The 13,789-nt window shown below is 53.9% G+C and overlaps 5 protein-coding genes and 1 non-coding gene across 6 annotated transcripts; 3 read left to right on the top strand and 3 right to left on the bottom strand.

Annotated features, from left to right (window-relative positions):
* Nucleotides 1–1,466: 1,466 nt before the first annotated feature.
* On the bottom strand, nucleotides 1,467–2,704 carry EV422DRAFT_258193 (peptidyl-tRNA hydrolase 2 mitochondrial precursor). Its single transcript, XM_053065779.1, has 7 exons — nucleotides 2,367–2,704; nucleotides 2,203–2,307; nucleotides 2,062–2,138; nucleotides 1,909–1,981; nucleotides 1,803–1,839; nucleotides 1,650–1,729; nucleotides 1,467–1,554 (listed from the first exon to the last, which is right to left on the bottom strand). Exons 1-6 carry the CDS (start codon nucleotides 2,556–2,558, stop codon nucleotides 1,680–1,682), a joined length of 534 nt encoding a protein of 177 aa, XP_052922147.1. The 5' UTR covers nucleotides 2,559–2,704; the 3' UTR covers nucleotides 1,467–1,554; nucleotides 1,650–1,679.
* Nucleotides 2,705–2,851: 147 nt separating this feature from the next.
* On the bottom strand, nucleotides 2,852–5,599 carry EV422DRAFT_571019 (anaphase-promoting complex, cyclosome, subunit 4-domain-containing protein; the record flags this gene model as incomplete). Its single annotated transcript, XM_053072947.1, has 10 exons — nucleotides 2,852–2,995; nucleotides 3,070–3,188; nucleotides 3,272–3,454; nucleotides 3,521–3,596; nucleotides 3,663–4,679; nucleotides 4,736–4,799; nucleotides 4,876–4,971; nucleotides 5,026–5,114; nucleotides 5,180–5,325; nucleotides 5,389–5,599. 10 exons carry the CDS (start codon nucleotides 5,597–5,599, stop codon nucleotides 2,852–2,854), a joined length of 2,145 nt encoding a protein of 714 aa, XP_052922148.1.
* Nucleotides 5,600–5,836: 237 nt separating this feature from the next.
* EV422DRAFT_571020 (pyridoxal phosphate-dependent transferase) lies at nucleotides 5,837–7,740 on the top strand (the record flags this gene model as incomplete). The annotated part of the gene is made up of 10 exons (XM_053072948.1): nucleotides 5,837–5,857; nucleotides 5,918–6,013; nucleotides 6,082–6,199; nucleotides 6,263–6,346; nucleotides 6,420–6,671; nucleotides 6,745–6,876; nucleotides 6,940–6,975; nucleotides 7,047–7,058; nucleotides 7,119–7,237; nucleotides 7,303–7,740. 10 exons carry the CDS (start codon nucleotides 5,837–5,839, stop codon nucleotides 7,738–7,740), a joined length of 1,308 nt encoding a protein of 435 aa, XP_052922149.1.
* Nucleotides 7,741–8,061: 321 nt separating this feature from the next.
* Nucleotides 8,062–8,145, top strand: EV422DRAFT_t130. The gene has a single exon. It is a non-coding gene; the product is annotated as a tRNA-Arg (tRNA).
* Nucleotides 8,101–11,360, top strand: EV422DRAFT_542767 (cytochrome B561, N terminal-domain-containing protein). Its single transcript, XM_053071296.1, has 7 exons — nucleotides 8,101–10,038; nucleotides 10,109–10,199; nucleotides 10,266–10,366; nucleotides 10,422–10,539; nucleotides 10,612–10,703; nucleotides 10,775–10,848; nucleotides 10,926–11,360. The coding sequence occupies exons 1-7, from the start codon at nucleotides 8,464–8,466 to the stop codon at nucleotides 11,140–11,142; spliced, it is 2,268 nt and encodes a 755-aa protein (XP_052922150.1). The 5' UTR covers nucleotides 8,101–8,463; the 3' UTR covers nucleotides 11,143–11,360.
* EV422DRAFT_542771 (major facilitator superfamily domain-containing protein) lies at nucleotides 11,361–13,536 on the bottom strand. The gene is made up of 4 exons (XM_053071297.1): nucleotides 12,313–13,536; nucleotides 12,117–12,242; nucleotides 11,878–12,040; nucleotides 11,361–11,784 (listed from the first exon to the last, which is right to left on the bottom strand). Exons 1-4 carry the CDS (start codon nucleotides 13,513–13,515, stop codon nucleotides 11,510–11,512), a joined length of 1,767 nt encoding a protein of 588 aa, XP_052922151.1. The 5' UTR covers nucleotides 13,516–13,536; the 3' UTR covers nucleotides 11,361–11,509.
* Nucleotides 13,537–13,789: the final 253 nt, after the last annotated feature.

Raw genomic sequence — 13,789 nt, forward strand, 5'->3', positions numbered from 1 at the left:
TCTTTGTCGTGGGTACGTGCGCTTTATTCAACATTACTTGGAAAACATGTGAGAATGCTGACTGACTCCTCCTATCTTTAAACCCATGAATAGGGTGTTCAAATTCAAGACTGAGTCTGAGTCTGAATGAGTACGCCTGGCCTTATGTCGGTGCAGTCTCTGCAAAAATGGATCAAGACAAGTGGGCTAGTTAGCTTAGTTAGTTAGTGTCTGTTCCACCCGTGTGTGCAGGTGCACGTAAAATACCCTAGCATGTTGACCCCACACAGTGCCGAGGGGCATGGGTCAGACGGCCTCTAAAAGTCGTCACGCGATTATACACGTAATTATAAATGTCGCTATACTACTCGCGGAATCAGGAGAAGGACCACCATATTCATGTGAGGGATCGGCTTGTCGACGAGAAGAACACACCGTCACGTTCCGGAGATTCTCTCCGAAGTTCGAACCCCCTTCGTCTGGCCGAGTGGTAGCGAAGGAGGCCACGGAGAAGACATTGACCGCACTGTCCCCAAGAGAATCGTCCCTATCGTCCGAGTCTTAAGTAGCGGGCTGTAGACGAGTTGATATGGAGGTTCAAGTCTTTTCGAACCTGCGATCCACGTCTCGTCGCCTAATCTGCAAAGGGCACAGGAAACACACAAATATGTTTGAGAGCCGAAGACATGGACGTACCTGCCGATGCAAACAGTTGACGCTCACCTGAGAGAAGAGACGGGAGAAGGGGAGCTTGGTCCGTATGCCGCAGTGTGACGAGAAGGATTAAGAACCCATCTCGAGCGGATGTCGGGTACAAATTATCATGGCAACACTTACATGCCGAATCGCTGCAGACGTCGAATCGCTGCAGTAAAATCAGGAACGAGAAGAACGCAGTAAGTTTACACTTGGATGTATGCGTGTAGCAGTACTATTCCAAGAGTTGGAAGCGCTCCATAACAGTGCCAGAGGCACTCTGCATTTCTTTTGTTGTGTAAACGATGTGGCGACGGCAGGCGTGATTCCGCGGCCAAGAAAGAGACGGTTTACAAGCCAAGTGCTGGCTTGCAGATGGTTAAAGCTCTCAACCAACCCCCGGCAGACTCGGGAACTGCAAAAAGTGTTGTCTGATTTATTGCTCAAGTTCTTTAACTAGGCTATCACTGACTACCTGAGTCCCACCGTCAAGATCGACGGCATAGGGACATCAATCAAGCCGAGTGGGAATCTAGCCGCTCCATCACGCAGTGCACATGCAGGGGGCCGCCTCCCCGGTCCCATCGCCAACAGCACCATGAGCATCGCGAGCGAGCTTGCTCGCCACAGAAGCGGTGGACCCCATGCAACCCATTCACTCCCATCATCAGCATCTCGTCTCTGAACACGTCCACTCACACGCACAGCGACCCAAGAGGATTGTGGTGGTGCCGGCTGCGTCGATACCGAAGAGGGACACGTGGAGCGGTGATGCAAAGTCGTCGGTCCCTAGGGGTGCAGCGGGAGGTGCCAATCAGGCGGCGGGTGGTGGAGGACCGTCATCGCAGGCCACTCAGGTTCGGAGGCCAAAGCCGGTAGCTACATAGGATGGCCCCCGAGTTCTCCTGTTTGTTGGCTGAGGATCGTGTAGCGCATTTGTGAAATGCATTGCGCTATGGCTGGAAGACGCGTACCCCTTCCAAATGATTTTTTTGCGAGGGGACTCAATAGAGCCTCAGTTCTCCGGTGATCTTATTGACTTCATCGTCTGGACCTGTCGAGTTTTGCATGGAGTTGGCACACGTATCATCGTTTCTTCCGTCCCCTCGGGACGGGGTTCAACTCACCAAAGATTCCCAATGCGGTAGCGGATCCTGATGCGACCTGAGGAACGCAGGAAGTACGTTTTGGTAATGGGAACCGAGGCGAGAAGGTCACATTGAAGCTCCGAACCTGAGTTAGGCCAGCGTCCCGGACAAGTTTCTCCGGCAGGCCTTTCTCTCGCGCCAGCTTTCTCAACTGCATCCTATCGAGGGCGTTTAGCTGCTAGGATCCATGGAAACCACACATGCCGTACAGGCGATGGCCAGTGTACCCCATACTCACAAGGCCTCCTCAGAATCCACTCGCAGTGCCACTTTCTTCTGTCCTGCAATTTCCCATTCAGCCAGCCATCTCTTTGTCTATCAACTTCCGTTCAGGACTGTGGCCGAGCCTTTTTCCAGATTCTCCTCCCGCGGCACTGACCGTCTCATTGCCGTTCGCCGCCTTATACGTCCCGAGCGTCGCGTGAGATGCTTGCGCGGCAATCTTCCCAGTTGACATTTGCAAGTCAGAGCGGATAACCAAGACCTGCAGTTCCAAGCTGATCAGTTCAACCCAAGCACAGAGCTTCTACGAGGTTGGTATACCATCTTGTAAGATCGCGTTGCCGATCTTCCCACGTCGCCAGCCACTTGGACCGCCTTGCCAAATTCGAACCGTTTTGGGGAGGCCAGCCCTAGCAGGAGGCCAAGGCCCATAGATACGAGCGCCAGGCCGAGGGCGCCTGGACTGTACATGTAGCCGGGGCCGTCGTCTGTTGCGCCTCGTGAGTTGGCCATGCGACGTAAGTAGAGAGAAAAGACGGGTGAGATGCTGGAAAGCGTCAAGGATGTAACAAGGTGGGTAACGAGGTGGGAAGACTGCGCGGTCACGTGAGGGTAGCTCCGATTTTAGTGTGTTGTAAGCACGACATGACATAACGCGCCATCTACGCGTCAATTCGCTCTACAGTTGAACGATGGACCCTACTGCAAATAGAATGGCTACTGCTCCAATAACTACCGCCTCGAACCTGCAAGGAAAACCTGCGCAAACCGCTCAGCAAAATGTTACGCCGTCTCCTCACGTCTCTTCACTGCTCCAACACCGCCACCTTCCGTCGACTCTCATCCAGCAGCGCCACGGTGCCCTTCTTGCAATTCACCGCCAGCTCCATGAATGGGGCTTCCAGAACTGTTGTATGGCAAGCGTTGACTGAGGGTACGTTTTCATGATTCTGGGAAAACGGGGATGGTATTGTCAGTTCTGAGCGAGGTGTGCATGTTCGTGATGTTGGAAGGTGAAACTTACCACATCTCGCAAAAAAAGGTTGATGAGACCTGAATATTGATCACTCGATTTGATGTTTGGTGATATGGAAGCGTATGGAAAGTCCGGGTATCGGAATGAGGAGAGCATCCCTGTCCGCACTGTAAACACAAAACAATACAATACAAAGCAGCAGTCGTTAACACCAGTATCTCCACTAATGACGATCAAGAACATAACATACCTCCGTCAGCCGATTCATGCTCATGCATAACAATCAACTGATCGTCATCAAGGAAATGTTGGCCGGCAACGTGATCCAGCCGCACCCCTTCATCTGTGCAAAGTTGGACACAGGCGAGCTCCAATGGCGTGTCTGATGGTGCGGCCCGTTGGGATGATCCGCAGTCTTGGCGGGTGACGCATACTGTGGATTGGAGCTGATCAGTACTGGAGGTAACGGAGAAGCGCAATGCGGGACGACGGGTTATACGTATTGGGTAGGCGTATTCATCGTCTGGATTGAAGTCATGCTCTATCCTGAATGCGATGTAATTGTCGTGGAATCTCTGTGGAGATAATATTCTGTTGAGCATGTTATCTTAGTTATTTGAGACAATGCAACCCGAACCGACCTGCCAAGTAGTCATCGACGTAACATCCAGCTTATGGGCGGGGGCGCCCCTGCTTCCCGACGGGTAACTATACAGCCGTACACAACTCCGCATAACAACAGACTGCTCATCATTCCCAGCGTCGGTCCGAGTCAAGAGTCCACTGTAGTGTTTTATCGGTGCCAAGTCGCTCATATCCCATCCGGCATTAGCATTAACGGCAGCTAGTTCTTCACGCGTCCAGTAGTCGTTAGGCAAAAAGGTTCGCCGCACATACGCCATAACCTTCCGAACATCTGCCGCATCCACATCGAATTCGTACGGAGATTCGGGGTCAGCCTCAACGGCGCGACAACTCTCAGCCAGCCATTTCGAGAACTCCACGAAGTTTTGCAAATTTGTGAGGGTCTCTAACTGATGACTTTCCACAAACAGCGCGAGAGACCGCACGTGCTCTATGCATTTCAGTATCGCGTCCACGTTCACCACCGGCGTGCCGTGGCGTATACCCCACTGTCCCAGCCCTTTGAGCTCGTCAAGGTGGAGAAGCAGCCGCTCGATGGCTGGAATAACCTTCGTGCACGCCACCCGACCGATATTGAGCATGGACGCCTCGACGCTTTTGTGCCAGGAGCGGAGCGCGCTGCCTTGGTTCAGACGTTGGGTAAGGTAGGGTTCCAGGATGGTGCTGGGGACGCCGACGAGGAGCAGCTGGAGGAGTTCGCTGCCGAAATCCGTGTCGATGTTATGTTCCTCGAGGACTCTGTCAAAGGCGGTGATTTCTTTACTAGTCGTCTCCGATATGATTTTGTTCTCGCGTTCGATGGCTTCGACGCCGCCTTCCAGGTATGCTACAAGGGTTTCTACTTGCGCTAGGTGCGTCGTGACGGAGTACAGCAGGGTGCGATGTGTGCCGAGCAACCGTGGTTCGAAGTGCACCAGATACAGTGTTTTGAGTGCATTGTCTGATTGGTCGATGACTTGGGCGCATAAGTTCGAAGGATTCGATGTGAACCACAATTGCGAGATTTCCGGGTTCTGTTGTGGTCTACAGTAAGTATCGACCGACGTATCAGAGCTCAATGATAACATACATTGAACCGCTTTTCACCCATCGCACTCAAATCTGTTTGGCCTGCTGGGAGCCGTCCGGCGACGCTGTGCCAAGTAAAAACTGTGAGCAATGCAATCCTACGTATATCCTCAAGTAGCAAACAAGCCGAGCGATCCCTACCTCAGCTGTATCCATCCAGTTCCATCGGATGAAGCTATTATATCCAGCTGCCCCGGAGCCACTTCTGGGGACCCAGGCCGATCCGTAATGTTGATCCTAGAATGTCATCATTAATCATCTCGTCGTCACACCCACTATCCCATCACTCACGTTGACGACTGTTTCCGCAACTGTCCTTCGCTACTCGGCAGCGGAGGCAAATACTTCTCGTCCAGGCCTCCAAACGTCACGATCCTTTGCTTCCAATAAGGGTTCGGTAAGTCTTCATTCGGTCAACTTTTTAGTCGAGGTTGTGCTCCCACACCTTCTGTGATCCATAGACGTCTGTTGATACCCAGTCCATAAGCTTGATGCCGTCTGTTGGGCCCGTGAACTTTGCTATGAGAGTTCCAGCTTCAACGTCGCAGACTTCCACTCGTCCGTCTGCAAACCCTATTGCAAGTGATCTCCCTAAGATGTCTTGCGTGAGAACTTCACATAGTACGCGTATTCACATAAATATTCGCAACCCACCATCCTGCTTCCACGACACAGCGTTTACGGCCACTTGCGAGTCTCTCGCGAGGGTGCATATGCTAGTCCATTCTGGTAGCCGTAACACCTCGACGTAGTTTGTTTCGTAGGTGAGGGCGAGGAGGTCTTTCATAGGACACCAGCTGAACGAGGCGACGGGTTGCTGAGTGCGCAGGGAGACCCAGGGGTTGAATGGCTTTGCGGCGGTCATTTTGTTAACGGTGGAATATCGGTTCACTTGCAGTCGTCAATGTTGGCAGCTCCCCGAGTCTGAGCGCACAGTCCCACCCAATTCTGCAGAAGAAGGGTTGGCGACATTCGCACGCGCAACGACAAAGACCCCCTCCTCCGGGAATGAAATGTCGCAATGCTCTCTCGACTGTCCGTCCGCAGAGTCAGCTGTCGGGGTTCGCCACTACTACGTCTTCAAACCAAGTATACCTCCACTATGACCGCCAAGTCAACAAAGGTGCGTTTGGCCGAAATGGAACCAGCGGTTATCTACGGAACTAACCTCCTCACTTTGCAGTCCGCCGACCGTTTAAGCACGTTTGACCCAGCAGGGACCGTCTTCTCGGAGTTCACCGCTCTCGCCATCAAGCATAATGCTGTTAACCTGGGGCAGGTCCGTTTTCAAACCATCGTTGAAGTCGTACTTTGAATATGCCTCACGCGCATTCCTTCCAACTCCAGGGATTCCCTACATTCCCGGTTCCCGAGTTCATTACGAAGGCGGCCACAAACGCCGTGCAGCAACATGGTCTTTTGCACCAGTATACGAGGAGTGAGGGACACGTGAGGTTGGCGAACGGTATGCCATACTTCTGACAACAGGATGATCGTGGCCTATGTCCTTACGTATTGGGCACTACAGCACTTTCGACCTACTTCGAGGACAAGCTCGACCGCAAACTGGACCCTCTCAGGGAGATTGTGACTACCGTTGGTGCATCGGAAGGTGAGGAGCTACGGCAGGGGCGTGCGATGTACAATCCGTCCGAATGACTGACTGTATATCCCGCTCATCACAGCGATCTACAGTACCATGCAAGCGTTCATCAACCCCGGGGACGAAGTCATCCTCATGCAGCCATTCTACGACTGCTACATGGCGGCGGTCACATTGGCGGGAGGCGTTCCCGTGATGGTGAGCCTGCGGCCGCCTATGGATGGACCGGCTGTGACATCGGACGATTGGAAGTTTGATGTTGAGGAGATCCGGAGGGCAATTAAGCCGGGCAAGACGAAGATGATAATGGTGAACAATCCTCATAACCCCATTGGTGAGACAGAGCTGCGGCACAAAGGCATTCTATGGGGGTGTGCCGGCCGATTGTTGATGCGTTGGGTCTGTAGGCAAGGTGTTCACACGAAAAGAGTTGGAGGCGATCGCCGCGATTGCCAAGGAGTTTGATCTGCTGGTCCTGGCTGATGAAGTATACGAGACACTCGTCTACCCCGATTCCGTCTCGCCTTTCATCAAGTTTGGTATGCGCAATGTGGAACCTGGTGATGATGAAGATGCGAGCAGCGGCTGATCACTTCCCTCAGCGAGTTTACCGGGGATGTTTGAAAGGACGATCACAGGTACGTTGCATTTGATAGGCAATGCAGCCTGACTGATCTGATACGAGTCTGACCCATCTTCCCCAATGCAGTTGGAAGCATAGGTCCGTGGCCAACCTCTCCATGCTCTACGAATCGTTGACTGACCTGAGTGGCTCTCACAGGCAAGATGTTCGGAGTAACGGGTTGGAAGATCGGGTGGGCATTGGGGCCACCCGAGATTGTCCGCGCTATCTGGCTGGTGCATCAGTACATCCCATTCACCGTCGTCACGCCGCTACAGGTACGGCTGCCTTTGAACTCGATGCACACCGTTAAAGTAAGGCTAATCCCATTGTTCTGTCACAGGAAGCGACGGCCGTCTGCCTGGAGCAAACGCTGACAAACGGGTACTTCGAGCGCACAATCCAAGAATACCAGGCGTGTCGCGACAAACTCCACGCCGCTCTACAGTCCGTAGGCCTCACACCCACGCTCCCACACGGCGGATACTTCATCTTAGCCGACACCACCAGCATCCCCGATCCCGCTCAAACAGGAACCGATTCCACATTAACCGCAGAAGAAGTCGCCGACCCACGCCGCGACTTCCGCCTGTGCAAGTGGTTCACAAAAGCTGTCGGCGTGACGCCCATCCCGCCATCGGCATTCTATCATCCGTCGGATATGGACACGCGGGTGAGCGTTGCGGGCAATCTGGCGAGGTTCGCGTTTTGTAAGAGTGAGGAGACTTTGGATGCCGCGGATGCGAAGCTGAAGGCGTATTTTGGCAAGAGTGATGCTTGAGTTTGAAGTTCGTAGTGCAGGAGTAGGTAGAGCCGTAGATTCGATGTACATCCAACGAGGACTGGCGAGCCGTTATCGGGCATCCGTGCACTTCATCCGAAATAGAATATGGTAACGGAATATCCATCCGTCCAACCACAGACTCGGCTGTGAATTCAATGCGCCGAGGGACAGGCCGTCCAAGTCTCAGGACCAACTTCTCGAGGGACGCGGCTGAAAAGGTTTCGCGATCCAAATACTGCTTGGCATGCTATAGTTTTGAAGGCAATCTGCCAGGCAAGATATGCATATGAGCAATCCCATCTTCTATGAATACCGTAAGGGGGTTTGGAGAAGTGGCAAACTCGCACGCCTCCGACCTGTAGGGCCAGCGTGAGATCACCGGTTCGAACCCGGTAACCCTCGACTTCGGGATTGTTTCCATTTTGTCTGGGCCATTCTCACGACCTTCTTTTTGCTTGTTCGGGACTCCCCTAGGTGGTTTGAGGAAGTCTTTTGGCACAGACTTCGCACTTTTGGAGAGAGATGTGGTACAGTCGCAGCAGAGGCTCCCAACCTCCCGCACATCAATCCAGCGGACCCCTCTCCTCCACACCCACACTCCCGCACGTCGCGTAAGAGTACCTTGAGACTGGGGCATCGCGGTCCGAAGGCCTCCTCACTGAGAATTCAACTCTGGTTGCATCTGCTTGAGAAACCTTGCTCCCGAACAGCAATTCTCCTATGCACCGCTTAACGCCAAGGAGCCCCGGGCCAGTGGGTCCGTCGCCTTGGACCCCCGGCGCTTCCCGCTCAGCCGAAGGAACACCGCAGAGATCGTCGACCTCGGCCTCGCCAGGTTGGTCCTCGCCCAGTATCCAATCACGGACAGGTGCTGGACAGTCTCAAGCTCGCTATGCTCGAAACTCGCCGAGAGGAGTAGCTATGGCCAATGCCTCGCCTTTCGCAGCAGCTTACCGCGGTGGGGTGGACGACGACCAGAGTTTCGCGAACCTTCCAGCATCACCACAGTCTTCGGGGACCCCGCGGAAGCGTCCCGTTACACATTTAGCAGCAGCGACTCCGGTAGGCAAAGGGATTGAGTCGAGGGGAAATTCGGAGGCTACACCCGGAACGCCTTTGCGATGGGAGCATCCAGCTTTGGGGGAGGTCGCGCAGAAGCTTTCGAAACAGGGGTTCACTGATCTAGACCGGCGGAGACTTGTTTGGAACATATGGACGCTGCTTGGATTGCTTTTTGCATACGTGGTGGGGTGGTACGAGGCGCTGAGGAGCGCTTTTCCGAGCTTCATATCTCCATCTATCCCGCAATTCGCATTTGCGGGATACTTGTTCGTGACGGTGTTCAACGTGGTGGAATTGTTGGTTCGCTTCTTCAAGCCGACACCCAGCTTTGCGGAGTACGCCCTGACGCCGGTGCAGAGGAAGCTGCTGGGCTTGGATCCATCGACGCCCGCCGGCCCCGAAAGCAAGAAATTTAACTCGGTGCGGAAGCCGTCGTTTGAATCTGGTCGGACATCACTATCTTCAAAGAAGCCCGCCGCGACGACAGATAATGCAGCTTCATCAAAAAGCGCATCGTACCAAACGCCGCAACGAGCCGAACCTAGATCTTTTGTCTCGTCTCCTGTTTCACCTCTAGCAAAGTACATGCTGTCCTCCTCCCCAGCGCATATGCACCTGGAAAAAATAAGAGACAAACGCGCACTGGAGGAGTTGCTGCAAAGAGCAGAAGATCCCGAAGAACATACCGGAGACCACAGCCACGACGACTCCTATTCGAGATACGCCTCCCCTACACGATCTCTCGCCGGTCTGCAAAGCGTCACGCCTAAGATACCCAAGTTCCAACCGGCGTCCAAGACATCCACGCCCGCGAAAGTTCAAGAGCGGATTGAGGACGGCTTGGTGATCAAGGAGCCGCAAAAGACGGAGGAGGAGTGGCGAGTGGACAACTGTATCAGCGAGTGGACAGAAAACATGCGTGCGTGGTTAGCATTACGGGTTATCAAACCGCTCGCTCGTCGGATCACGCAGTTGGATACACAGTTCGGCAAAGAAGGGCTCGGACATCTCGCGTGCGATGCGGCTACGATGCAGGCAGGGATGATGGCCGCGAACGTGGCAGCGATGGCGGCCATCACGGCATCAACGACGCAGCAGGCCCCACCCGCCTTTGGAGGGTCGAGTGGGATGTTTGGAGCAACGCAGTCTACCGGTGGGATGTTTGGACAATCGACGCAACAGAGTAATGCCGTGCCGCAGACGCTGTACGAGTTGAGTCAGAAGTACAAGACTGTGAGTTTCATGAGGATCGGATTGCCAAACGTCGTCGAAAGAGGTATTACTCAAAACCGTGTGTTCCCAGGCACCATTAGTTCAAGAACGTTTAAAGCTGGAGAACCACCTTACGATATCTGACTTCAACTGCCGAAGTTACGTGGTAGCTCGAATCAAAAGTAAGTCGCGGCACGTCAAAGCAGCGTGCAGCTGACTCTTTGTATTGATGTACCTCTCCTCAACAGCCCTCGCCCAAGGCAATAACCTCGCCAACTTCGAGTGGAACGGCGGATCGAAATGGGAAGGCAAGCGATGGTCGCACGACTGGCTCCCGACCGATTCACAGGTACTGCCAGCGCTCCGCCACTATCCAGCGCATCATCTAACGACGCGCACCACAGCTCGTTCTACATCTATTCTGCCGATACTTAGACGAGAAGATGCCGGGAGAGAACTTTGCGACTTACGGCAACTTTACGTTCAGTTCAAAGTACTTTATTCCGACCGGTGCTAAGCCGAGTAAGTCTCAACACCAACGCATAACACTTAAGTGCTTTGCGTGATTTCTTATACGCTCCTGGGTTTCCTTAGCACCAGGACACGGGATACAAATCCGCCATTATACCAAGTGGCCACCACATTACCAGACTGTTGCGGAAGGCATTGTTTATGATGTTTACTCGGTAAGGTGGCGGGGCTTACGCAAGACATTTAATTGCTTTTACGCACCTTTACTAATATCAATTGGTGGCAGGGGCGGAACAATGTGTTCCACAATCTGTGTCTCTTTGCATTTTACATCAAGGTCAAAGCTGCTGGTTACGTCGGGTATGTTCCCCAGTTCTCCATTCCCTTCCTCCAAAACATCTCATCCTGACCTCCCTCTCTTTCTCCCCCAATCACAGAAACCTCCATGTCGGCGGCAAATCCATCGAGCTGACAAACTCCGTCCGCGGCGGACCCGTCGCGGGCGGGCTGGAGGAGTTCAAAAAGACGTTCTTGGTATCGAACAACGCTGTTGCGGCGGATAGCGATGCCCGGGTGGGGAACACGTCATTGTTCGGGAGGCTGGGGAGCTCGATTGGGTTAGGAAGGAGTGGGTTTGGGGGTCTTGATCGGTAGTCAGGAGAGATGGGCGTGGGGATGTTGACGGCGGTGCAGGCGCGTCTAGAGAGCGAGGTGATAAACTGAGCGACTATTCGAATCATGAACTTCGGGACCAGAGCGCCTATTTGGAATACTGTACAGATGGTTCAGTTGGGCGGGTCCTCTGCCCTAAGGGAATGTCGCCCCGGGCTGTATGCATAGATGAAGATGAAAATAATTGCAAAAATGGCGGGGTTATGTTTATGCGAAAGTTGAAATATGTACAGATGAAACCCAAGGCTACTCATCGAGTAGACAGAAAGCTAAACATAGACAACGGAACAGCACAAGTAGAGTAGCCCGCCAGCTATATACATTCCGCCTACCCTACTCTACTCGTATCCTACGCCGCACCCCGTTCACGCCGTCCGTTCCCCATCCACCCTCTCAACCTCCAACTCCCGCCACCTCTGCACCCCGCAAACAGTATCAACGCCAGGCCATTTACCATCGCCAGCGACGCAAACAGCACCAACAACCGCCCGCCGGTCTTATCATAGAACCAACCCCCGAGCAGCGCGCCGGTCGCTGGGCCGAGGCCGGCGTAGACGCCCGTGAGGATACCTTGCGCGGTTGCACGGGAGTGGGCGGGGGCATTGTCGTCGGCGAAGCGGACGGCTGTGCGGGTTGCCAGAAGGAAGTGAGTGCTGGAGGCCTGACTTTCATCGGTTGCAGGGAGTCGTAACAGAGAGAGCGAACAATGGCATTTACCTCCGGTCCACATGATCCCGAAAAACACGCCGTGGAGCCACTCGCTTGGCAACGCGTACCATACGCTGCCGCCCCACGAGACGAGGAAGTAGCCGCACAGTCTCACAATGAGTATCAGTTGTGCGAGGGAGAGCATGTTGTTTACGCCCACGGTGTGCAAGATCTAGTTGGGAAACGAGCCATGGTGTTGAGTATGGGTGGATTTTGGGAGCGAGTGCAACACGGTGGGATACACGCACCTGTTTCGAGAAATAGAACATGGGCACCTCCATACCGACCTGCACGGGTTTCGCGAACCCGAGGAAGATTGTTGTTGCGCCCATCTTTTCAGATAGGTAGAGGTAAAGGAAGGCGTCTACGACCGACTGAACGCATAAATGGTGCTTAGTGCCCCACGTCACATATTTCGTTGATATCGCAAACCGCTTATCCTACCACCGTTAAACCCATCAGATAGACTGATGCGAAGAATGATACGTTTGCGGGATCGCGAAATAAGTCCAAGATTGATGCGGGTGGAGCGGAGTGGATCGAGTCGCTGTCGCTAGTGGCGGCCTCTTCGTCGTTCGGTAGCGATGTGTATGATGGCCCGCTGTTGTGTCGCGGGCGGGTTTGCTTGCCCGCTGCTGATAGTGCCGGCGACGGAGGATAGGCGGCGCTGTGAAATCGCTGCTGCTCGTCTTCACGTCCGATGTCGAGCCGTGATTGTGATAGCGGCTGCCACCCAGCAAAGAGGTCATCCTCGTCGTCGCGGAAGAAATCATTGTCGGCCTCAGCTGCTATTGTCAGATCCGTCACATCACCGAAGAGTGCTTCCGAACCGCCACCGGCACTGTCGTCCTCAAGTGTCGTCGTAGCATCAGCACCTGGAGCATGTCCATCGCTCACAACGATGGTAGAAACAGGCGAAAACTCCACCGTCTCCACCTCACCATCATCATCGTCCTCCAAAACCTCACTTTTCGACGCACTCTCAATCGGCAATCTCCCCAATACCATCACAAAAATCGCCAACAACGTTACATGACACCACACAATCACCTCCAGATCGCCCGTCCAGTCCACCAGCATGCCCACACACGCCGTGACCACCCCACACGCCACCGAGCCCCATAGCCGTTGTCGGCCGTACTCATCCTTCCGCGCGTGGCCCAGCATGGTCATTACCAAGCTGTCTAATATTGGAAACCCAGGGTCGCGCAGAAAGGACACGACAATCGTTCCTAGTACCAGAAAGGGGTAGGCTGGTCGGAACGTCACGCATGCAGTCAACAACAGTGCCAGCGAGAGAGTGATGCGCAAATATCGTTTGTGGTGGTTCCACTTATCCGCGGCGGCGGTGGCGAGTGGGTTGCCGATGAGGGCGACAATGGGCGTGGTGGCGAAAATCAGACCCATTTGTGTTTTGGTGAGGTGGTGGACTTGGGTGAGATAGAGGGAGAGGAGGGAGAGGCTGCAGGCGGCGGCTATGAGCAGGCTGTAGAGGAGTTTCGGGATGAAGAGGGAGCCTGGTGCGTCGGGGATTTGGAGGGGTCGGTAGCGGGGACTCGTCGCTGGGAAGACTTCCATCTCGGTAGGTGTCTGGGTGCCGTGACTGGAGCGGGATCTGGAGCGGGATGATGTTGCGAACATAAACATTGTAGTCTTCAGGACGCGGGTGGGAAGGCGGACGAGCACATCGAGTGACGTGGGCGTGTTTTCAACAACGTGCTGTCACTCGCCATCCATCACCGACCTGCGACATATATACAGAGTCGTTGGCATGAACGCAAGCTCATAATGCGCCTGATGTATAGATATATATCCCAGCTCTGTTCAATTCTATGCACATGCTATCCATTCACTATATATGAAAGGGGAACGTTGAGAAGCAGAAGCCAAAAACGGGTAGGTCGAGCACGAGCGACAGCGA

The sequence above is a fragment of the Fimicolochytrium jonesii genome (genome assembly GCF_025526975.1).
Source record: "Fimicolochytrium jonesii strain JEL569 chromosome Unknown EV422scaffold_30, whole genome shotgun sequence".
In the NCBI taxonomy this organism is placed as follows: Eukaryota; Fungi; Chytridiomycota; class Chytridiomycetes; order Spizellomycetales; family Powellomycetaceae; genus Fimicolochytrium; species Fimicolochytrium jonesii.